The 25,547-nt window shown below is 42.5% G+C and overlaps 1 protein-coding gene across 4 annotated transcripts in view; it reads left to right on the forward strand.

The window, feature by feature from the left end:
• The window catches only part of brd4 (bromodomain containing 4), an 88,405-nt gene that overhangs the window by 38,450 nt on the left and 24,408 nt on the right, over positions 1 to 25,547 (forward strand). For 3 of the 4 annotated variants that reach the window (XR_009060893.1, XM_057817635.1, XM_057817633.1), the window contains exons 2-14: positions 621 to 993; positions 4,137 to 4,274; positions 4,361 to 4,496; positions 4,573 to 4,904; positions 6,857 to 7,240; positions 7,311 to 7,439; positions 9,710 to 9,940; positions 10,032 to 10,258; positions 10,570 to 10,889; positions 10,960 to 11,055; positions 13,837 to 14,211; positions 18,269 to 18,991; positions 19,060 to 19,166. Coding sequence is in view for 3 of the 4 variants with exons in the window: in XM_057817633.1 (XP_057673616.1) it covers positions 621 to 993; positions 4,137 to 4,274; positions 4,361 to 4,496; positions 4,573 to 4,904; positions 6,857 to 7,240; positions 7,311 to 7,439; positions 9,710 to 9,940; positions 10,032 to 10,258; positions 10,570 to 10,889; positions 10,960 to 11,055; positions 13,837 to 14,211; positions 18,269 to 18,991; positions 19,060 to 19,166 (3,571 nt within the window). In the remaining variant the exon portion in view is untranslated. The remainder of the gene's footprint in view (positions 1 to 620; positions 994 to 4,136; positions 4,275 to 4,360; positions 4,497 to 4,572; positions 4,905 to 6,856; positions 7,241 to 7,310; positions 7,440 to 9,709; positions 9,941 to 10,031; positions 10,259 to 10,569; positions 10,890 to 10,959; positions 11,056 to 13,836; positions 14,212 to 18,268; positions 18,992 to 19,059; positions 19,167 to 25,547) is intronic. The other variant, XM_057817634.1, reaches the window with a different exon arrangement.

Raw genomic sequence — 25,547 nt, forward strand, 5'->3', positions numbered from 1 at the left:
ATTTTAGGGCATTTACAGGTTACTTCTTGATGATTTTGAGTCACTTCCTATTCATTTGGGGACTTATTGGAGTCACTGCCTTTTCAGTAACCCAAAATCAACAGGAAGTGACCTGTAAATGCCCCCAAATGAACAGAAGTCTCCTGTAATTTCCCCAAATGGAAACGCAAGTGACCGAAAATCAACAGGAAATGACGTGACATGCCCCAAAATGAACTCAATGCCCGGCAATGGCTGCCGCTGACCGCTATAGACGTCCAATCCATTTGAAGTGAGACATTCGTTCATTCGCTGTCATCCCTCCCACTTCAAATGGATTGGACATCTACTCGTGACAAACTCATTCCAATTCACATCAGAATGATGAAAACGGCTTGTTTTTCTGTTTATCTGTTGTTTTGTAGAATATCCTAGAATGATTTCCTGACCCATATATCAATAATTGTTGTATCGTCAGAGCATCGTTATCGTGAGTCTTGTATCGCAAATCGTATCGTATTTGAGTTCATGCCTCATATGTTTGTTTGCTGATAAACCGTTTAGCTTTTTGGCAAGATGTGGTATACTGAAAAAATATCAAATATTGAAATTGACGGTCTGGCCTCTTTTCTCCTCCCCAGAGAGTCCAGCGACGAGTGCAATGGGATCAGTGGTGCTCTGTCAGTGGAGTCTGTGCCGGGGCCAAGATTGAACTGGTGCACTGCCAACAGCGCTCCCCCTGCCCCCGCACTGGGGCCAGAGCCCATGCCCAACCCTGTCAGAATGGGGGACGGCTTGGACGCAGCGCAGATGTCGGGCAGCAGCGGCGGCGGCCAGGGGCAGCCCCAGATCGTCGGTAACCCCCCGCCCCCGGAATACATCAACCTTGACAGGCCCAAGCGCCAGACCAATCAGCTGCAGTACCTACTCAAGGTGGTGGTCAAGTCCCTGTGGAAGCACCAGTTTGCCTGGCCCTTCCATTCACCAGTGGATTCCGTCAAACTCAATCTTCCTGTAAGTTTTTTTTTTTTTTTTTTTTTAAATAATAGAATTAAGATCGCACGGTAAATAAAAATGAGGGCGGGAATTTTCCCGGCTGTGATTTATCGGCGCGTGCGTGGATGTGTTGCGTGCACTTGGCACATGTACGTGTTAATTGCATATGAGACTTCAGTTCCTTTCACAGTTTATTGCCCATCAACATTCTGTACAATTAAAATTCAGAGTTCAGACATACAAAATAAGGAAACGCATCAACGTATATTAAACACTGTAAAACGTCAATGACAATGTACTAACCATTTTAGTCTGCTTTAAAACATTGGCAGTCTTCACCACAATGCAAAATTGCGGTTAAAAAGTGACACTTCAAACGTGAAAAGTCGCTGCATTGCAGCATTTGCAAACGATGCAAACAAAAGACAAAAATCTATGACTGTTTTTATTAGAGGCGTGCGAAATGTCCGATTCTTAGATTATTCGCGATTCGGCCGTGGAAGATTCGAGAACGATTCACAAATATCCAAATTCCGATTATTGAATTATACCAGGTAAAGCGGAAGTAAAACACAGTCAGCGCGGTCTTTGGGACGTAATGAGGAACGGACCGAGAGTAAATATCATGTTCAACTCATGCTGCTAGATAAAAAAAAAAACAATCATACCTGACTGCGGCCGACAGCCGCTACAAACAACACCCAGTAACTAGTTGCTACAAACATACGGCTACAGTAGATATCATATATATGTAGAACTAGATGCAAAATGACAGACTACGTCGGTGTTAGAAGATGTATTATTGAACAGAGATGTGAAATGACACTTTCAGGCATAAATAAACAGCCACCATCTTAAAGCAGTAGACCTCTCTAGGAGGCTCTGTTGTAGCGAACTTAATTAACTCTTTATCTAAAATACTCCTAAATCGGCAGAATCAATGAAATAGTTTTAAAACTTTGACAAAAGTAGACAGAAGGGAAATTATGGAATAACGGGAGCAATTTTAACAACTGTAACAGTTGATTCACAACATTAAATTAATTGAATGTAGTTTAAAGCTGCTGATTCAAAATGGGGACTGGAGTTTTTTATGTACTTTTATTTTTGTACATTTGTTTACTGTTATATGTTAACTTGACACTGAAATAGTAGTTTGGTTTAGCCTTTGAGGATTTTTGAACAATTTTGGAACTAATGTACAAAACATTAAAAAAAAAAAAAAAAAAAAAAAAAAAAAGGAGGGGGGTGCATCAATAATCGTTTTATAATCGAATCGGAGCCTCTGAATCGTAATCGAATCGTTAGGTGCCCAAAGATTCCCAGCTCTAGTTTTTATTACTACTTTTTTTTACTGAGTGTAAAGCTTACGGTTAGCATCTTAGCTAACATACTTCCGGTGAACATTTCAAAATAAAAGCACTTTATGTTCAGATTGGAGGTAATCTTACATACTTCAGATTCTAGACTGAGAATAGATTTAAAGTGACACCCATTAGGAAAAGTCTGATTGTCAATGTTAATATGATCAAATAAATAATAATAAATTTGGCTTCAAATTTGCACACTTTCCAGGACAAATTGACAGTCGTTTTGGATGAACACTTTTAATGGGCTCTAATTGACAACAAAAATGCCATTAGGTTTCCCCACCTAATTTGTATTCTTTACCATAGACTTTGTAATATATTAACTGGGCGCGGGGCCAATTAATAGGGGGCCTATCTCCGTCAAAGCTGACCAAGTGGAAACCCAAACAAAGAGCTTTTTATGTTGAAAATTATTGTGAATAAATGCTTAAATCCCTGAATTCTTTATGGATATGGACGTAAAACAGTCTAGATTCTTGGTTAAAAAAAAACTAAAAAACTGGCAGTTAGCATTTATTTTACGTATATTGACGAAGTACATGTCGAATGTGCTGCTAGTCTTTAAGTCACTGTGGCACCGCCTTACCACAACAAAGAGCTTTTTACGTTGAAATTCTTGTGAATAAATGCTTAAATCCAAGAATTCTTCATAGATATGGACGTAAAACAGTCTTGATTCTTGGTTAAAAGCAAGGAAACCGTGCAGTTAGCGTTTATTTTACGTATATTGACGAAATACAATGCTACTATGTTAGCGAATTAGGCTAGCGGCCGCCTGGTGTAAAAGGAGCTTTTTGGCGAAAAGTCTTGTTAATAAATGCTTTGAATAAAAAAAAATTCTCCCATCATTTGATGTTAAAGTTTGTATACCATTACACTCCTATATAGGTGAAATTTTAAAAAATATAAAAAGTGTGACCTATGTTTTTTTGGGGAATGAATATTAAAATATTAATGAGTCAATTAATATAAACATATTTGATGTGAAAGACGTTATAGAATGGCATGTAATAATGTGTAGAACATGAAAGGTAACATCAGTTACATAGCCGAGTAACTAATTACTCATACATTGAGGTAACTGAGTTACTAACTCAATTACTTTTTGGGAGAAGCAATTTGTAACTTTAACCAATTACTTTTTTAAAGTAAGCTTAACAACACTGATTGTGTGTGTGCTTATTTTTTTATATTGTATAGTTTTTAATACAGTTTGTGTTTTATTTAAGAATAAAAATGTATTGCATTTCAATAGGTGATTTATTAGGATGTTTTGTCACTGCAGTCATGGTTGAATTGGTTAAAAAACTGACAATAATATTGCATATCGGCAATAATTTATGAGTCAATATATTGCCTACTAAAATTTGTTATCGCGACAGCCCTAAATAGAATTTTTCGAGCTCTTCACTCCTAAAACTCACCTATTTGAGTTTGTCTACTTTGAGATGATGTCAAAGCTCTCAAATATTTTGGAATGATTTTTGTTGTTGTTTTTTTTTCCCCATTTATGAAATAGTTACAGAAAAAGGCAAGGATGTTAAAAGTAGCCAAATTGGTCATTTCTCTTAAGCTTACGAAAACCCTTTTGATGAGTTTTCTGCAGTGATGTCATAAGGCCTCTTACACGATTAGTCACAGATGTGTCATTTGCTTCTGCTTGTCTTGGTGACATAACCGAAAGACAATCGTCCACGGAAAAATTGCTAAGCTAGCGTTCTCAACTTCTCATCAACATGTGTCTATATATAATGTATATGTGTAATGTATGTATAATGATTCCTTTTGCAGGACTACTACACGATAATAAAAACTCCTATGGACATGGGAACAATCAAGAAAAGGCTTGAAAACAGCTACTACTGGAATGCCCAAGAATGTATCCAAGACTTCAACAAGATGTTTACCAACTGCTACATGTACAATAAGGTATTACAGTTCTGCTAATCAAGTGGAGAGTGGTATGCGAACAGAAACCGATTGGTCTTCATGTTGCTGTTTGTCTGTCATTGCAGCCTTCAGATGACATAGTCTTAATGGCTAAAGCGCTAGAGAAGGCTTTCCTCCAAAAGGTCGGCGACATGCCTCAGGAAGAAATTGAGATTGCCGTCATGACAGGGAAGGGCCGGGGCCGAGGTCGGCGAGACGCTGGTATGCGTTTATAAATCCGCGTCTTAATACTGTGTTGTCATGTCACTTTCCTGTCTGACACGAGTTCTATATCCAGGCCTCAACTTGAAACCGGGGGCTATAATCGACCCTTCGTCCACGACTCCTCAAACGCGGGGCTTGTCGAACCTCTCGGCGACGCCTCAGACCAGAGGACTGGCGCAGGGCCCGCCTTCACTACCTCCTCAGCCTTTAATGCAGGCCCTCCCGTCCCACGTTCCCCCGACGATACCGGGCCACCTCGGAGCGCCCTACTCGTTGGGCCAATTGGATTGCACTCTTCAAGTTCCCATGATGACCTCCGTGCCTCCCCCTGCTCAGACCTCCCTTCCCCCAACGTCGATTCAGAGCACTGCCCCCATGCTGCAAAACCCTATCACCATGACCAAAGTGAGTGGAGTGATTGACATAGAGGAATCATTAACTTGATTTAATGTCTTTCGACAGAGAGGTTAAAATGCGCAGAATAAATAAGAACAGAGGTTAGACACACTAGACCTTGATTATTAGACAATTCTGTGACGCACAGAAAATTTGGTGGCCGAAATGTGACTTAAAAATGTGGTTTCGGTCCTTTTCACTGAAACAACTTTATCGAACCAGAGGGGGTTCAGAATCGGCACCTTTCAAACTAAATTTCAGGAGCCTTTCGGAAGATGTTTGCCTACTTGTGAGAATCAGTGTTGTTTTCGTGAACGATGACCAAACTGAAAACATTTCGTCGACGAACAATTTTTTCATGACAATGACGAGACTATAACAAGCTAAAAACGTGTCTTGGGAGACTAAAACATAAAAAAACGAATGCCAGTTTTTGTCTGCCGAGAACAAGACGAAAATGCGCTGTGGTTTCCGTCACATGTGCACGATGTGTGACATTTTTATGCAGTGTCTGGTTGTGTGATATGTGACGTGCTGCACTCCCCCACCCACAACTCACTGGTGTCCTCTTTTCTCCAGGCTTGCCTGTTTTGCAACACAGAGTAAAATTTGTTTTCGTAACTTTGCAATGTTGCTTTAGGCTTTAAAGATCTGTGCCGAGTGATCTTCACACACTAAATGTAACTCGTAGCATTAGCATTTGGCTAGTGATAACGGTGAGCATCTTCCTAAACTCCGACTTTTTTTTACAGTTTAATTATTGTTTAATTTTCATCAACCAAAACTAGACGAAGACAAACACATTTAGAAATGATTCAGCCACTAATTGTGCTAGTTCTCCCACTTAAAAATATTAGAGAGGCCTGTAACACGGGTAAACCTCAACCATGAGAGACAGAATGTGGGAAAAAAACAGAGAATCACATTGTTTGATTTTTAAAGAATTTATTTGAAAATCATGGTGGAAAATAAGTATTTGGCCAAAAGTTCACCTCAATACTTTGTTATGTACCCGTTGTTGGCAACATGAGCGGTCAAACATTTTCTGTAACTCTCCACAAGCTTTTCACACACTGTTGCTGGTATTTTGGCCCATTCCTCCATGCAGATCTCCTCTAGTGCAGTAATGTGTTGGGGCTGTCGTTGGGCAACATGGACTTTCAACTCCCTTCACCAATTTTCTATGGGGTTGAGATCTGGACACTGGCTAGGCCACTCCAGGACCTTGAAATGCTTCTTACGAAGCCACTCCTTTGTTGCCCTGGCTGTGTGTTTGGGATCATTGTCATGCTGAAAGACCCAGCCACGTCTCATCTTCAATGCCCTTGCTGATGGAAGGAAATTTTCACTCAAAATCTCTCGATACATGGCCCCATTCATTCTTTCCTTTACACAGATCATCCTGGTCCCTTTGCCGAAAAACCGCCCAAAGCATGATGTTTCCACCCCCATGCTTCACAGTGGGTATGGTGTTCTTCGGATGCAATTCAGTATTCTTTCTCCTCCAAACACGAGAACCTGTGCTTCTACCAAAAAGTTCTATTTTGGTTTCATCTGACCATAACACATTCTCCCAGTCCTCTTCTGGATCATCCAAATGCACTCTAGCGAACCGCAGACGGGGCTGGACGTGTACTGGCTTCAGCAGGGGGACACGTCTGGCAGTGCAGGATTTGAGTCCCTGGCGAGGCATTGTGTTACTAATAGTAGCCTTTGTTACTGTGGTCCCAGCTCTCTGTAGGTCATTTACTTGTATTGTGCTGGAAAATTGTAAATTTTGTCTTGAAAGTCCTTAAAAAGTGCTTCAATTTGGCCGTCAAAAAGAATAACCTTTGTTCAGATTGAGTATTTGATAACTCATTACAAGGTGTTAGGTTTTAATCAAATTTTTGACAAAATCCCCACCATCTGAGCGCTTGTACAGAAAGACAAATTTTGTTGTTGTTGTTGTTACCCTCTAGCAAAGAAAGAGCCAGAAAAGGAAAGCAGACACTACAACCCCTACGGCGAACGACCAGCTCAGCGAGTCTTCCCCTGCCGAGTCCAAGTCGGGGAAGACGCTGCCCAGGCGGGAGAGCACCCGCCCCACCAAAGTGATCAAAAAAGAAGCGCCGGACTCGCAGCATCAAGTAGCCATGGGCTTGGGACTGAGCGGGCCAAGTAGCGGCCACAGCCCCATCCCGCAAGATCAACTAGGATACTGTTCCAGTCTGGTTCGGGAGATGTTATCCAAGAAACACACCACGTACGCCTGGCCCTTCTACAAGCCCGTAGACGTGGCTGCGCTAGGCCTGCACGATTATCACGACATCATCAAGCATCCTATGGACCTAAGCACCATTAAGGTGTGTTGCGGGGCAGCCTCAAGAGTTTCCGAGTCGTTCATGTCCTCAGCTCTTTTCTGGTTTTTCACAGGCAAAACTGGAGAACAGGCAATACAGAGATCCCCAGGAATTTGCCGCCGATGTGCGGTTAATGTTTTCCAACTGCTATAAGTATAACCCACCTGACCACGAGGTGGTGGGTATGGCACGCAAGCTGCAGGTAAACCTTCCATTTGGCATGACAACACAGATCTGTGACCTGGCTATAAATTCCTTAAATCTGCGGAGTACCTTGACATAAAGAATAACAGTGGAGTTTTCGTTACAATTGTTAGGGTCCGATAATCAACTGGCGCGAGAGCCCTATTGTAATGCAAAGGATTTTTTTTTTTTTTTTCTTTGTTCAGGGCAAATGAAAATGTCCAATTTGGAGTCTTTAACAAACTCGCAAAATGTGTACATATATGCAGCTAGGTACAAATTTCGATAATTTTGCGACCTTGTGAAAAAAAACGTAACAAAATTGGTCAGTGGCGCCCCCTTGAAATTTTCAAAAAGGCCTCTCCTATTAGGCTTTTTCAACGTAGAGCGACGAAATTTCAGGGAGTCGATACCTTGTGCAAAACTGCTCCAAAAAGTGTCTTGCACCCATATTCCGAACCCAACAGGAAATCGGTTATTTTAGATTGAGTGTGAAATGTATATCGAGGTGCAGGGTGAATATTGAGACATTAGAATTAGTTGGATACTCCTCAAAATTGGTGAGACTGTTCATGAGACGTATGAGATCTTAAGTTAATCAAGATGGCGAGTTTTCATTCACGGGCCTGACCTGGGCACGGTGTAAAGGCGGCCATTTTTTTGGCAACATGCCAAATTCAGTAAAGGATTAATAACTCCCTGGTACAAGGTTGTGTTTTTCATATCTGACATGTATGAAAGGTATCCCAGCCTGAACACTACTGCATTGAAATATTACCAATTAGGCCTGAAGTCCCCTGCTGGGACCAGGAAATGCCCTTTTTTACTAAACAGGCTCCTCCTCCAAGGCAAAAAAAACAATTGACCTCAAACCAGCATCAGGAGAGCCTTAAGACATGTGTTCAGGTGCGTGATGGAAAATATTTTCTTGTTGAAGCAGAGGGGTCCAAACAAGAAAGTGAAAATGACCATCGCCATTTTGTCTCGCCACAAATTTTGAGCAGTCATAACTTGGCAGACATAGAACATATATGCGCCAAACTTCCATTGCTTGGTGAGAGTCGTACCCTGAAGGGTCCTGTAGGGGTCATTCGCATCAGCTCTGCAGCGCCAACTAGTGGGAACAGAAAGTCACTCATTTTACTTATACATCTATGTATCTAGTTCTTTTCAGGTTGGTCATTGTAGTTACAAGACCTTTTGTAATACTACATTTTAAGGCCCATGTCAACATTTCTCTGTTGCCGTGATGACCCTTTCTTAGCCATCAAAAGGAAGTAGATTTTTTTCAGGGACTAAGGCAGTTAGTTTATAGAGCCACGGAATTTGGCACACTTGGTCGAATATCAAAGATTTACTTTGGTTTTGAATCTGCACAGCCCAGAGTCAGTCGCGCCTCCTTTTTTATAGGACCATCTTCAATAGTTTTTTTTTCTCTCGGTGTTTGAATGTATTTATAATCCCAAAAAACAAGGCGATTTTCGAGCAGCTTAGTTTCTCATGAGATGATGAGAGGGGGACGATCCGCCACCACCCTGACGTGCGTGACGTCCAAGTTGCGCCTAAACTGCGAGGGCCCTTTCAGTCCTGCTACAAGGCCTAGTTAACGTTGTTCTTTCTTAAATGCACAGCTTGGATTAAGTCTACTACAAACTAGGGTTGTCAAAAATATTAAAGTATCGATACTGAAATGTTGTATCCCTATACAATATTTGATTGCAAAAGAATCAATATACATTTATTTGTTTTTGCATGACCACAGGTCAACAGAAATTTGTTGTCAAATTAGATTTTGTGCTACTTTTTAGGGCTGCAGCTATCCATTATTTGGGTAATTGAGTAATCTATTGAGTCGTGCCATTGACGGCACTAGACGTCAAACCCTTTTTGACCCCTCACTGTCAAATTGGATCGGATGTCTAGTGGCTACGTCCATGGCAGAGTTCAATGGCAGTCCTATAAAGTATGGGTGGGAACCTCTGACTACCTCAAGATACGATACAATTTGCGATACAAGGATTACAATAACGATAGTGTCACGATATGGCGATATAACAATTATCGACACATTAGTCAGGAAATCCATCTAGAACATACAATATATTGATTTTGGGTCATTTTCTGTTGATTTTGGGGCAACCTGTAAACATTTATATTGAATAGAGCTCTCGTTGTTACTCAAACTCATTCAGTGATAGAGGTCCAATCCATTGACATCAACGACAGTTAAACTTGACCATTCACTGCCGCACTTGCTGACTGATACCTTGTTTTCTTGTCATTTTCCAGGACGTATTTGAGATGCGCTTCGCCAAGATGCCCGACGAGCCCGAGACTAAGGTGGTGGCCTCTGTCCAGGCTCCTCCGCTTCACCATCCCGCCCCTGTTAAACCCCAGCCTCCCGTGGCTCACGTGGCCTCCTCTTCTGACAGCTCCAGCGACTCCTCCTCCGAGTCCGAGTCGTCCACAGACGACTCCGAGGAGGAGCGAGCTCAGCGCTTGGCGGAGCTCCAGGAACAGGTCAGTGCCAAATAGTCCAATTCTGGCTTTCGGTGAAATGACGTCACGGTCCTCGCTCGTGATAAGAAGGCGGTCCCTTGTCTCGGTGTAGCTGAAAGCTGTCCACGAGCAGCTGGCGGCCCTTTCCCAGCCTCAAGCCAGCAAACCAAAGAAAAAAGAGAAGGAAAAGAAGGAGAAGAAGAAAGACAAACACAAGAGGAAAATCGGCATGCCCAGCCTCGTCGAGGAGATACACGACGCGGCGCCCGTTTCCCAGCTTTCGAAAAGGACCAAGACCAGTACGAATAACAACAAAGAGCTTCCCAAGAAGAAATCCAGGTGAGTTCATTTGGATTTCTGTTCACAGAAAGCCCATTCAACGAGTTCATGGATTTTTTTTTTCGAAAATCGATTCTCTGGAACTCCTCTAAGAAGGATGAAAACAGCTTATTTTTCTGTTTATCAATTGTTTTATAGAATATCCTAGAATGATTTCCAGATGGTATGACAGCATTTCATGGCACGACTTTGCGAATGTTGGACTCAAGTTTGAGTTCAGGAAGTAAAATTACAATTCGAATTTTTTTTCTGAAATCGTTAAGCTAGTTGACCTTTGAGTTTGTGTAAAACGCATCTGGTTTTTTTTCCAGTAAAAAAGAGGCAACGAAAAGCAGCCAACCACCCAGCCTTCCGCCTGTTCTCACCCTGGAAGACGACATTACGGCTTCATCGGCGGAAAAGTGCAAGCCCATGACGTACGAAGAGAAAAGGCAACTAAGTCTGGACATCAACAAGCTTCCCGGTGACAAACTGGGCCGAGTAGTCCACATCATTCAGTCCAGAGAGCCCTCGCTGAAAAACTCCAACCCGGACGAAATCGAGATCGACTTTGAAACGCTTAAACCTTCCACGCTGCGAGAGCTGGAGCGATACGTATCCACGTGCCTTCGCAAGAAAAAGAAAGGTGGAGGTCAGCTTTGCACGCGCGTCATCAACGACCGCTCTTCTCACGTTGATGTTGACGCGCAATTGTTTTGTAGCTGAGAAGACGACAGAGTCCACGGTTTCCAGCAAGAAGTTGGAAACCACTTCAGACAGCAGCGGCTCCACTTCAGATAGTGAAAGTGAGGCTCCAGGTGAGTCAAGTTTGCTCCATCCAATTCCTTTTGTTCAAGAAATTTTAGCTCATTCACTGTCACTGACAGTAGGGGTCATTTTGGGCCATTTCAGGTCATTACCTGTTGATTTTCAGTCACCATTAAGTTCATTATTAAAGTGCATGTGACACCATAAAACAAATCTTAAATAGCAGTCTTATGTGAATTAAAATTATATTTTGAAACGATTCGACTACAGTGGGGCAAGTAAGTATTTAGTCAACCACTAATTGTGCAAGTTCTCCCACTTGAAAATATTAGAGAGGCCTGTAATTGTCAACATGGGTAAACCTCAACCATGACAGAAAATCACATTGTTTGATTTTTAAAGAAATTATTTGCAAATCATTGTTGAAAATAAGTGTTTGGTCAATACAGAAAGTTCATCTCAATACTTTGTTATGTACCCTTTGTTGGCAAACGTTTTTTGTAACTCTTCACAAGCTTTTCACACTCTGTTGCTGGTATTTTGGCCCATTCATCAATGCAGACCTCCTCTAGAGCAGTGATGTTTTGGGGCTGTCGTTGGGCAACACGGACTTTCAACTCCCTCCACAGATTTTCTATGGGGTTGAGATCTGGAGACTGTCTATGACACTCCAGGACCTTGAAATACTTCTTACGAAGCCACTCCTTTGTTGCCCTGGCTGTGTGTTTGGGATCATTGTCATGCTAAAACACCCAGCCAAGGAAGGAGATTTTTCACTCAAAATTTCTCGATACATGGCCCTATTAATTCTTTCCTTTACACAGATCAGTCATCCTGGTCCATTTGCAGAAAAACAGCCCCAAAGCATGATGTTTCCACCCCCATGCTTCACAGTGGGTATGGTGTTCTTCGGATGAAATTCAGTATTCTTTCTCCTCCAAACACGAGAACCTGTGTATCTACCAAAAAGTTCTATTTTGGTTTCATCTGACCATAACACATTCTCCCAGTCCTCTTTTCGATCATCCAAATGCTCTCTAGCAAACCGCAGACGGGCCTGGACATGTACTGGCTTCAGCAGGGGGACACGTCTGGCAGTGCAGGATTTGAGTCCCTGGTGGCACATTGTGTTATTGATAGTAGCCTTTGTTACTGTGGTCCCAGCTCTCTGTAGGTCATTCACTAGGTCACCCCGTGTGGTTCTGGGATTTTTGCTCACCATTCTTGTTATCATTTTGATGCCACGGGGTGAGATCTTGCATGGAGCCCCAGATCAAGGGAAATTATCAGTGGTCTGGTATGTCTTCCATTTTCTAATAATTGCTCCCACAGTTGATTTTTTTCCACCAAGCATTTTACCTATTGCAGATTCAGTCTTCCCAGCCTGGTGCAGGTCTATAATTTTGTCTCTGGTGTCCTTCGACTGCTCTTTGGTCTTGGCCGTAGTGGAGTTGTGAGTGTGACTGACTGAGGTTGTGGACAGGTGTCTTTTATACCGATAATGAGTTAAAACAGGTGCCATTAATACAGTTAACGAGTGGAGCCTCGTTAGACTTCGATAGAATATGTTAGACCTCTTTGACAGCCAGAAATCTTGCTTGTTTGTAGGTGACCAAATACTTATTTTCCCGGCTTCGGAGACTGAGGAAAAGAGCGTAAACAAAACAGGAGGCGTGAAAGCTAGGCGACATGCTAACCCGAACCGAGCGGCTCTTCCAAGTCTCTTCCTCGCCTGTCAAAAACGAAAAATCACACAAAACTACCCCGACTCATGTGACACACACGGCGGCGGGGGTGATTGTCTTCACTGATCGGCCAGCCCCCGGCGGAGAGCTAGTTTCGGCTTGTCGTTCTGCTGCGGCCCTGGCAGGCAGGCAGTGCTCATCGCTGGGGACGCATAGGGGAATGAACGCAGAAAAAGGCGCATTCTCGGTGGACAAACCGGCTGACGTCGGCGCGCGTGGCTGCCCGAGCCCTAGCTGAGTATAACGCTCTCTAGGCAAGCACGTAAAGAGGACCGAGGGGGCTGGAAATCTCGACACAATGGAGAACCGGAGACTAGAGCGTGGGCTCCCTGGGCCCAAGCCGAGGATGGCCCGCTATAAGCGGGCACGCCTTTATCGGCAGGTGACCATAGTGTGCGACAAGTTGCTGGTCGTCGGCCGAGTGGCTTTCTTGATGGACAGGGAGCATTGTCACCCACAAAATGCAAGCCACATCCTTATTAAAACATTAGCCATGATCCCAGTATTTGACATAACATAAAACAATTAGCTAACTCACTCATCCAATGGTCTCTAGATTGTCGGACTTGTTTTGCCCATTCTTCGCGGTGAACAGGATCTTTTGGAAATCCAAAAAGCCTCACACCACTCTTGCTGGTGTAGCAACAAAAGCCTGCAGCACATTAGGCTAGGGTGCCGCAAAAAATAAACAAATAATCCGCAAAATCATCTTAATTCGCGGTCCTTCTGTATATGATAGTAATGGCTGTAATGTGAAAATAATCTCTACCGCTGACGTCACTTTCGCCCTCAACCCAGACTCTGGCCGGAGGTCACTCATTTTCATGGCGCGGGATATAAAATATCTGAATAAATATATCGATCTCTTCCACACACATCCAAGCGGTCCATTTCATTCTGGAGCATAAAATAGCGCGTGTAATATGAAATAAACATGCTTTTTTTGTGTCATAGGCACTTCAAAGCAACTCTGGTACTTAAGTACGAATATGTCAAAAGTTACTGTGTGATCAATGTAAAATCAGTTCATTTTTAAAACAACTCAGACTCGTCATTGAGTTTAACATCATTCCATCCTTCTTTCAGGGACGATCAAACCACAAAAGAAGAAGGTCCAATCCGTGAAGGAGGGGAAAAAGACGCATCCTCACGTCCAGGGTGCCCCCGCTCAACCGACGCATCACCCCCAGGCGGCATCTTTTCAGCCTCAAATGAAGCAGCACCAGGCCCCCCCTGTGGACTATATGGCTCCTCCCGTCGCCGCCCTGGAGTCTTCCCACATGCTGGAGAACAGCTTCGAGTCCTTGCCGTCGTTCGGCCAGCCCCTCTTGCATCTTCCCCACCACCACGCGGGGAATTCCTCGTCCCCTGCGCCGCCTCAGCTTAGCGCCAACCCCGCCGGGCCGGTGTCCCCCGAGACGCACCCTTTCCTCAATCAACATCCTATTCTCCCCTCTCCAGGTGGGATTTTGTAACCCTTTGTGACAATACAGTGGTACCTCGACATACGATCGCTTCGACACACAATCTTTTCGACATCCGACGTAAAATTTGATTCGTCATTTGTTTCTGTATCCGACGACATGCTCGAAATACGACGACAAGACAGCACCGGAGACGAACGCAAGTCGAATTTTCTTGTGTGAGAAATCAACACAGGTTTCAAAAGGTTGGTACAGGTTGTTAAACTAGGAAAAAGGTGACACTTATATTCTAATTGAAGATGCAAATTATAGAAAAATATGAGCGTGGGGTGCGCATATGTGAACTGGCTCAACAATACATCTCCACGGTCCTCCTCCGACCGCTGTTCGCCAGTCTTTAATAAGCTGACAATTATAATTGTGGTAACATCGCCAAAGAAATCGCCAGCTTCGTCACGTTTTTAATCATTTATTTCACAACGTATTCAACATAAAACGCTGCCTGACCGCCAAAGTTGACGGTGTTCTCAAGAAAACATGAAAGTGAAACTCTCAAGCTCACCGCTCTCGGGTGCGGTGCGTTCAGGTACAGCAAAAAAAGTCTGCCACATTAGAAGCCTGTTAGTTACATTATTACAGGAATTATTATTATTATATTATTACGATTTTGATTTATAATTTATATGTTTTTCTATGTGTAATTGCCATTTGTAATAGTACCAACAGTATTTATTAAGGATTTAGTGTAGGTTTTTGGGCTGTGGAACGAATTAATGGAATTATATTGTATTCCTATGGGAAAATCCTGCTCAACATACGACCATTTCGACTTACAAACAAACTCCTGGAACGAATTAACTTGGTATGTAGAGGTACCACTGTATATCAAAATGGTGATGTATTGCAATACTTTGTATCCCAGAAGGTTATCAATATGCTTCTGCCAAGAATCGATATATTATTTTAAAAAGGTGGCAATGCTTGGGAAAAAAGAGGAACCAACAGGGTTGCTATGAAAATCTTCCACTAGAATAGTGTCTGTGTTACCTCATTGGCTGCGATTGACGGTGCTAGACTTCCAATCCATTTTGACTGGGAGGGTCAAATCTAGATTAGACGTCTAATGCCGTCAATGGCACTTAAACAAGGCATTCACAGCCAGTCTTCCCGTTTTTTGAGGCATTTATAGGTCACAAGTGATCAAAGAACCCAGAGGTTCGCAGAGGTCATTGAACTCAGTGGCTGCCATTGAGAGCGCTAGACGTCCAATCGTTCATTCGCCCCTCCCAGTCAAAATGGATTGGACATCTAGCACCGTCAATGGCACCTGAAAAGTTAACATTCATTGCCTGGCTTCCAAGTTTAAATGAATAGAATGTTTATCGTTGTCAATGGAAGGCAATGAGTTAAAAACTATGAAATAGTTTTTAAAAATCAATTTTTAACTGTTATTGGGTGTATTTCTGGTTTCACTCATAAAAATTTGATTCAAATGTTATCTTTATTGCCATTTTATTAATTTGACTTTATGAAGCTGGAGTCTCGTCCGCCATTTTGAAGTTGTTCAGCATTAAAGACATCAAACAAGGCAATTGTGCTTTTTGAAGCTTTTGACTTCCTTTACTTTTGACAATTTGTAAAGCTGTAACACACATTTAGGTTCATAATGACACTCATATCAATATGTAAATTAAGTAGATTAAATGGCATACCGCAAGCAACAGGTCACTTCCGCTCATTAATATTCATGACATTAGCTACTGTTGCTAAGTAGGGACAAGCCATCGTTTGTCCCTAATAGGAAATGAATGGAAATCGTGTACGAAGGAGATGTTTACAGAGCTAAACCTACCAATTCTCTCCAAAAATGATGTGCCCGGTGCCAGGTTCACTGGCAAAGATGTGGAAGAACATAAAAATGTTCAGTTAAAGAGATGGCTTGAGTGTCGAAGGCTGAAAAAGACGAAAAAACGAGCCGACCTAAGCATAGCTTTAGCTTTTTTATCGACGCGACTGACAATGCCATTCCCCTGTTTCAACAAGCTATCCTTTACCATTAGCCCTGTCTTTCTTATACTGTATATCCTCTGGTTGTCTTACGCCTCTTACCATTCTTGGGGGTAAATTAGTTAGCTTTGTGTAGCGATCGCAAATGCTACTCAGTGACAGCCAACGAACACAAAATTTTAATTTTTTCATTGATAACACATCTTAATTCTATAATTTATTTACACTTCCCCCTTCAGAAACTGTAACAGTGGCAGTCAGATACCATTGTAATTCTTTTCAGGTCATTCATTGTCAGACAGAAGCAGTACAACGTTACGCAAAAAAAATAAGTTAAAAATATAAAACTGGTTTACCTCTTTGTCCTCTGAAAGACCATGCAAACCCAACATAATGTTTACTGCATATGAAATGTGGATGGATTCACCAAGCTGGTGTTAAAGTCCGCGCAAGTTAATCCGGTACATTTTTTCCTCTCGAGTTTTTGGTTTCCGGAAACGTATGAAGAAAACATCTTTCATGTGTCGTAATCTCTCGAGTCGTTTCTACAAGTTCCAAAAAAGCAATGCGTGATCGGCATGTTCGTTTTTGAAAGATTACCGGAGAATAGTAGCACAAATTACGTTTTGTCTATGCGAGGGCGGGTCTATAATGTCCCACTTCGGCTTTACTTCCGCTTTACGATGCGATGTCACGGTCTAAAAATAGCCTGCGTGCGGTACGCCATTGGCCTAATTTGCCTAAGAAATGGCCGCTAGCTTAAATGCTACAAATACTAGCGTAATGACAATTCTCATAGCGAATCGCTCACACGTAATACTACAAACTGTAGCTGAAAACTTGATTACAAATGCGTACACAAGCATACATGAGCTGAAAAAACTTACAGCCTTATATGGGCCAAACCAGAGCGCAGCTATCCTTTATCCAGTCAGACGTCTGAGTCTGCTTCTATCATACAAGGCGACAGTCCAGCCAGACGCATCACTGCCACCAGAGGGCAGTGTGTCCTCCATCATTAAACAATAGTACTTACATTATAATACTTTTTGGCTCGTTATTAATTTCGATTTACGCAATTATGTCGCCATCGGAACTCGTTCGTAACCAGGGGACTACCTGTATGCCAAATTTCCAAATATCGGTGCCAATAATCGGCCCGGCCTATAATCTATCAGTCTCTACTGTAAATGCCCTAAAAGGAAAAAGAAGTGACCAAAAATCAACAGGAAATGATGTGAAATGCGTCCAATCCGTTTGAAGTGAGGGAATTGGCACAGAATGAACGACTCGGGTGTGTAGACTTCAGGATTGCTATTGGCACAATAAATCTTGACATCAAAGACTTTTAAACGCCACAAAACAATTGGAATTCAAACGTCCATCAAGTATGATCAATATCTAAATTTAGTAGATTAAATTTGCCTAACAAAAGACGGCTATCTTAAATGCTACGAATGCTAACGTATGTACAATTCTCATAGCAAATCGCTCACACGTAACTCCACTAACTGTAGCTGTAAACTTAATTACAAATGCATACGCAAGCATATATTAGCTGAAACAACTTACAGCCTTATATGAGCCAAACCAGAGCGCAGCTATCCTTTTTCCATGTCAGACGTCCGAGTCTGCTTCTCAGTCATACAAGGTGACAGTCCAGCCAGACCCAACGGTGCCACCAGTGTATCCTCCATCATTAAACAAAATACAATACTTTTGGACTTTTTGGATAGTTATTTTGCGGTACTTAAAGGGTTAATTCCAATTTATGTGGCAATTTGGGTTATTTCGCCAGCGTAGGAACGGAATTTGTTCGTAACCCGGTGACTACCTGTATTTTTTTGGGAAATTTTAAGTTTTTTTTAAATTAAAACTGTCACTTGCCTTTTAAAGAGTTGGTGTTTTTTCTTCATAAATTAAGTTTTGGGTGACTTATTGGACCCATTTGGACTTGCAGCGATTGTTCCAGTCAAACTGCATTGCACGTCAATCGCCGTCAATGACAGTTAATAGGTTCATGCAAAGGACACACTAAATGAATTGGTTTAAAATGCTTGTCTATGTTTTTGTCTTTGCTCATTTAGCCTTACACAGTTCCATGCCTCAGCAGCCGTCTCGACCCAGTCACAAGGCAGCGCCTCTTCATCCCAAACTCTCCCAGCAGCAGCAGCAGCAGCATCCGGTGCCTCCCCAGCAGCCGCAAGTGCTGCAGCAGCAACACCCAGCGCAGCATCCGCCCCAGTCGGCGCCACCTCCGCATCAGCTTCCCCCGCAGATCCTTCACCCGCCCCAGCCCATGCACCAGAGGCCCCTTTCCCCGCCGACGCTGACTCCCCAGGGCCTGCTGTCTTCCCAGCCTCCCCAGGTGCTACTGGAAGACGACGAGGAGGCGGCCTCGGCGCCGCCCCTCAACCAAGTGCAATTGTACCTGCAGCAGTTCCAACAACAAGCCCGACAGCCCCAACAGTCCATGCAGTCGCTCCAAGCGCAAGCCCGTCAGCAGCAGCAGCAGCAAGCGGGCCAGTCATCTCTGCTGCAGTCGGTCCAGGGCCAAGCTCCACTCTCCTCCCAGCCCCCTCAGCTTCCGCTTCAGTCTCAGGCTCCGGTAGCCCCTCCCCAGCCGATGAGCCGCCACCTGCAGCCGCCGCCTCCGCAGCCGCTCAGCTACCAGCAGGTTTCCACGCTGATCGCTCAGCCTCAGGGGCCCCCGCACAAGGTGGCCGTGCCCAGCAGTAAAGCACAGCAGACCATCCAGGCCCCGGAACAGCTATCCCCTCGGCCGCCCAAGCCGGACCTTTTCATGGCGGGTGAGTGGGAGCGGAGACTGTCCCAAAAACCACGGCTAGAGATATTCACGCTTTGTGTGTGTGGGCAGGTCACATGAGGGATAACCCATCTCCTCTTATGATGCATTCCCCACAACTTCCTCAGTACCCGCCTGTGTCCCACCAGTCTCCGCCTCATAATATGCAGCCCAAAAAGGTGAGCGGCCATCAGGATCATTTATTTTTATGACAGTGGTCAATGGTCATCCCACCATTTTTCTAATTCATTTCTTTGCATACATGTTCTCCCAGTTTCCCACATTCCAATACAAAGTTCACATTTGTCATTTCTTAAGGCACAAGTATTTTTTCCAAAATGTCGCCATTTTTTCTTTTAACCCAAAAGTTCCTCTTAAATCGCATTGCCACATTCATATTAGAGGTGGGAACCTCTGAGATTATTATCTCACAATATGGTGATACAACACTTATCTATATGTAAGTCAAAAAATCAATATATTATATTAGCCATGAAAATCACTCACCTTTCGGCAAAATTCGTCGTTTTTAAGTCAAAAGGGGTGACCTACGTGAATTGTGTAGATCCGAGGAGAGGTTTAAATTGTACCTGGAACATCAGACCTTCTCGGTAATGATTGGGGAATTTTTCCTTCTCACAAACTTCTCCGTCTTGCAGGGTGCCACAAGGTTCTAAGTTTTAGAGCCTGTTCTATTTGCACTTTATCTCCTACCTTTAGGATCAATTATTATTATTATTAATCAATTATTAAAAAACAACACTTGGGGTGAAAGTGGTTAGAATTTCTTGCCGGAACTCCCTGACAAAAAGCTTGCCACAGAGCCACATGTCATAAATAAACTACCGTAATTTCCCGTATATAACGCGCACTTTTTTCCCCCAAAATCAACTTGTAAAATCATGGTGCGCATTATAAACGGGTACATGGATGGAGACAGAAATATATATATATATATATAATATATATATATATAGGGATGGGAATCGAAATCCGATTCCAATTCAGAACCGGTTCCGAGTGTTTCGAGGCCTCGACATCACAATGAAAAAGCCTTAACGATCCCTTTAACGATCCCTAAAGACGCATATTGCGTCGTGACGTGTCTTGTTGTCCAGACGCATCAAACTAGCATGGCGCCAAGAACCACTCGCTCCAAAGTTTGGCTACACTTCACCAGGAAAAAGGGTGAAAATGAAAGGTTACGATAGTTTCGCACGAGCGTTGCCGCCGTAAACATAACAATGACGTAGGTTCGAACGCTCGAAAGTGTGTCTTCACTTCACGAGGAAAAATTACAACAAAGCTACTTGCAGTCATTGCGAGATGGAAATAACTGCATCGGGAGGGAATAGACTGCACTGTCCTCACCGAGACGCTAAGGCTCAGTCCTAGCTGTATAAACTCCCAAATGACGATGCAGAAGACGTTGGTATAATTTGCTGACTTTATTCAACCATCACTTGAAACTAAAAATAGAAATGAAACAAATCAATTTCGTCCCCAATAACAAACAGGTTCGCATCAACGTAAATCAGCGATGATTAGCTGCTAACACAGTCATAACAAACAGTTAGCATGCGTTCGCTAGCATTAGCACATCGTTTAAACCACTACACAACTGGATTTAAGTGTCCGATCGCGAGTGGAAACACACAACAACAACACAGAAGATGATACATACAGGCGTTGGCTCTGTGGATATTTTACAAACATTGACAAAGAACGTAGGCTCGTGGCAGTGTTTCCCTTTCTCACTAACTCGTTCACTGGCTTGGATGCGGCATTTCTTCGTCTTCGCGTGAGGAAGCGCAAGGGCGCCACCACTTGAGCGTGAAAGCGCCATAAAAACTAAAAGGCATGCATTTCAATATACTGGTAAATAAAAACAGGGGTCCCCAAACTACGGCCCGCGGCTCCATATTTGGTCCGCCCCCCTGAACAATTCCAGAGAGCATTTTGAATTTTTTTTGGTTTTTTTCTCCCTCAGTAGTGTTATTTATTTCCTGGCCTTTTTCAGTGAATAACTCAGAGAGGGTTATTTGGTTATTATCTATTTGATTACCTTGGTCTTTCTGAAGGAAAGAACAAGGTTATGTTGTTGTGCAACTTTATTACCTTGGTCTTTCTGAAAGAAAGAACAAGGTTATGTTATTCTACAACTTTATTATTATTATTATGCAATGGTTTCTCCGCGTTTTTTCGGCGCGCCGCGCAGCCCGAACCGTACCACCGATCGGCACCGTTCAAGTATCGACACGACCGGAATTTTCGCGCGACGATGGGAATTTTTCAAACGACCCCGAAAAATTTTTCATTCGCCCGTAAACGGCGATTTTCCGATTTTTTACAACTTTTTCAAAACGCTACTTGTCCTACAATTTTTGACCAAATCACATAATTTGGACATCAAAAATTCCGGGACGGTGGGGGGCATAAAGATTGTATACAGAATTTGGAAAAAAATTACGGTTCTCCGGATATTTGCCAAAAACTATCCCATTCATTTCCAATGGGAAAAGTTCCCATTCACTTTCAATAGTATTTCCAATGGACTTTACATTGCATTGATGCCATTGACGGCCATGCATGTCGAATCTATTGATGCCAATGTACTTGGATTCATTTGACTATATGGATGTCGATGCCATTGACGGCCATGGACGTCCAAAATTTTTCCCATTCATTTTCAATGGGGAAAAAACTAAATTTCCCCAAATCAACAGAAAATGACCAGATATTAATAGGACGTATACCCCAAACGTCCCCAACTCCATTGACGCTTATGGGTTGTGCTGCCATTGACGTCCATGGACGTCCAAAATTTTTCCCATTCATTTTCAATGGGGAAAAAACTAAATTTCCCCAAATCATCAGAAAATGACCAGTTATCAATAGTACGTCTCCCCCAAACGTTCCGAACTCCATTGACGCTTATAGGGGGTGCTGCCATTGACGTCCATGGACGTCCAAAAATGTTCCCATTCATTTTCTATGGGGAAAAAACTAAATTTCCCCAAATCAACAGAAAATGACCAGATATTAATAGGAAGTATACCCCAAACGTCCCCAATTCCATTTACGCTTATGGAGGGTGATGCCATTGACGTTCATGGACGTCCAAACTTCCCATTCATTTCCAATGGCATTTCTTCATGTTTGTTCATTCTATTGATGCCAATGTACTTGGATTCCATTGACGCCTATGTAAGTTGATACCATTGACGTCCATGGACGTCCAAAATTTTTCCCATTCATTTTCAATGGGAATTTTTTTTTTTTTTCTCCAAATCAACAAAAAATGACTAGATATCATTAGGACGTGTCCCCCAAATGTCCCCGATTGCATTGCCGCTTATGGAGGGTGATGCCATTGACGTCCATGGACGTCCAAAATTTCCATTCATTTCCAATGGCATTTCTTCATGTTTGTTAATTCTATTGATGCCAATGTACTTGGATTCCATTGACGCTTATGTAAGTTGATACCGTTGACGTCCATGGACGTCCAAATTTTTTCCCATTCATTTTCAATGGGAATTTTTTTTTTTCCCCAAATCAACAGAAAATGACTAGATATCATTAGGACGTGTCCCCCAAATGTCCCCGATTGCATTGCCGCTTATGCAGGGTGATGCCATTGACGTCCATGGACGTCCAAACTTCCCATTCATTTCCAATGTCATTTCTTCATGTTTGTTCATTCTATTGATGCCAATGTACATGGATTCCATTGACACTTATGTAAGTTGATACCATTGACGTCCATGGACGTGCAAAAATTTTCCCATTCATTTTCAATGTGATTTTTTTTTTCCCCCCAAATCAACAGAAAATGACTAGATATCAATAGGACGTTTCCCCCAAACGTCCCCAATTCCATTTAGGCTTATGGAGGGTGATGCCATTGACGTCCATGGACGTCCAATTCTCCCATTGATTTCTAATGGCTTTTACTTTGTTTAGTGCCATTGACTGGCATTATGGTCCATTCTATTGATAGACCTGAGTGGGGCTAAGATTTGTATCTCCACAGAGGAAAGACCAAGGTGTAATTTCTCCCGAAATTGCAGTTTCTAGTTATTATTATTATTCAATAATTCTCCGCGTTTTTTTGAGCCAACGCACAGCCCAAACCGTAGCACCGATCGGCACAGTTCAAGTATCGGCACGACCGGAATTTTCGCGTGACGATGGGAATTTTTCAAACCGCCACGAAAAATTTTCCGTTCGCCCGTAAACGGCAATTTTCCGAAAAACAAAAAAAGTTTCAAAATGTATCTAGTCCTACAATTTTTGACCAAATCACATAATTTGGGCATGAAAAATTCCGGGACGGTGAGGGGCATAAAAGTTGTATACAGAATTTGGCAAAAATTTACGGTTCCCCGGAAATTTGCCAAAAACTTTCCTATTCATTTTGAATGGAAAAAAAACGCGCGCTTCACAGCCCGAACCGTTAGACCGATCGGCACCGTTCAAGTATCGGCACGACCGGAATTTTAGCGTGACACAGGAAACTTTACAAATGGCCCCGAAAATTTTTCCGTTCGTCCGTAAACGGCAATTTTCCGTGAAAAAAAAAAACTTTCAAAATGTATCTAGTCCTACAATTTTTGACCAAATCACATAATTTGGGCATCAAAAATTCCGGGACGGTGAGGGGCATAAAAGTTGTATACAGAATTTGGAAAAAAATTACGCTTCCTCGGAAATTGGCCAAAAACTATCCCATTCATTTCGAATGGGAAAAGTTCCCATTCACTTCCAATGGAATTTCCAATGGAATTTACATTGCATTGATGCCATTGACGGCCATGCATGTCGAATCTACTGATGCCAATGTACTTGGATTCAATTGACTATATGAATGTCGATGCCATTGACGGCCATGGACGTCCAAAATTTTTCCCATTCATTTTCAATGGGGAAAAAACAAAATTTCCCCAAATCAACAGAAAATGACCAGATATCAATAGGACGTGTCCCCCAAACTTCCCCAATTCCATTGACGCTTATGAAGGGTGCCGCCATTGACTTCCATGGACGTCCAAAATTTTTCCCATTCATTTTCAATGGGGAAAAAACTAAATTTCTCCAAATCAACAGAAAATGACCAGATATCAATAGGACGTATATCCCAAACGTCCCCAATTCCATTGACGCTTATGGGGGGTGCTGCCATTGACGTCCATGGACGTCCAAAATTTTACCCATTCATTTTCAATGGGAAATTTTTTTTTTCCCCAAATCAACAGAAAATGACTAGATATCAATAGGACCTGTCCCCCAAATGTCCCCGATTGCATTGCTGCTTATGGAGGGTGATGCCATTGAAGTCCACGGACGTCCAAACTTCCCATTAATTTCCAATGGCATTTCTTCATGTTTGTTCATTCTATTGATGCCAATGTACTTGGATTCCATTGACGCTTATGTAAGTTGATACCATTGATGTCCATGGACGTCCAAAATTTTTCCCATTCATTTTCAATGGGAATTTTTTTTTTTTTTCCCCAAATCAACAGAAAATGACTAGATATCATTAGGACGTGTCCCCCAAATGTCCCCGATTGCATTGCCGCTTATGGGGGGTGATGCCATTGACGTCCATGGACGTCCAAACTTCCCATTCATTTCCAAAGGCATTTCTTCATGTTTGTTCATTCTATTGATGCCAATGTACTTGGATTCCATTGACGCTTATGTAAGTTGATACCATTGACGTCCATGGACGTCCAAAAATTTTCCCATTCATTTTCAATGGGAATTTTTTTTTTTTCCCCCAAATCAACAGAAAATGACTAGATATCAATAGGACGTGTCCCCCAAATGTCCCCGATTGCATTGCCTCTTATGGAGGGTGATGCCATTGACGTCCACGGACGTCCAAACTTCCCATTCATTTCCAATGGCATTTCTTCATGTTTGTTCATTCTATTGATGCCAATGTACTTGGTATCCATTGACGCTTATGTAAGTTGATACCATTGACGTCCATGGACGTCCAAAATTTTTCCCATTCATTTTCAATGGGAATTTTTTTTTTCCCCCAAATCAACAAAAAATGACCAGATATCAATAGGACGTGTCCCCCAAACTTCTCCAATTCCATTGACGCTTATGAAGGGTGCCGCCATTGACGTCCATGGACGTCCAATTCTCCCATTCATTTCTAACGGCTTTTACTTTGTTTTTTGCCAATGACTGGCATTATGATCCATTCTATTGATAGACCTGAGTGGGGCTAAGATCTGTATCTCCACAGAGGAAAGACCAAGGTGTGTAATTTCTCCCGAAATTGCAGTTTCTAGTTAATAGTGCTATTATTATTTATTATTATTATATTATATTATTATTTTTATTTTATTTACTTTTGTTCCGTGAAGAATCCACAGAGGGTTATTTGATTGTGGCTTTCTGAAAAACAATATTTTTTTTACATTTCGCACTCCTGCAATCGTCACACTTTTTCTTTTACAAACTTACCCCGGCCTCTCATCAGAGAAGGGAAAAGTTATTTGGCCCTCACGGGAAAAAGTTTGGGGACATTGCCAAAG

This window comes from Corythoichthys intestinalis, chromosome 16 (assembly GCF_030265065.1).
Source record: "Corythoichthys intestinalis isolate RoL2023-P3 chromosome 16, ASM3026506v1, whole genome shotgun sequence".
Taxonomy (NCBI): domain Eukaryota; kingdom Metazoa; phylum Chordata; class Actinopteri; order Syngnathiformes; family Syngnathidae; genus Corythoichthys; species Corythoichthys intestinalis.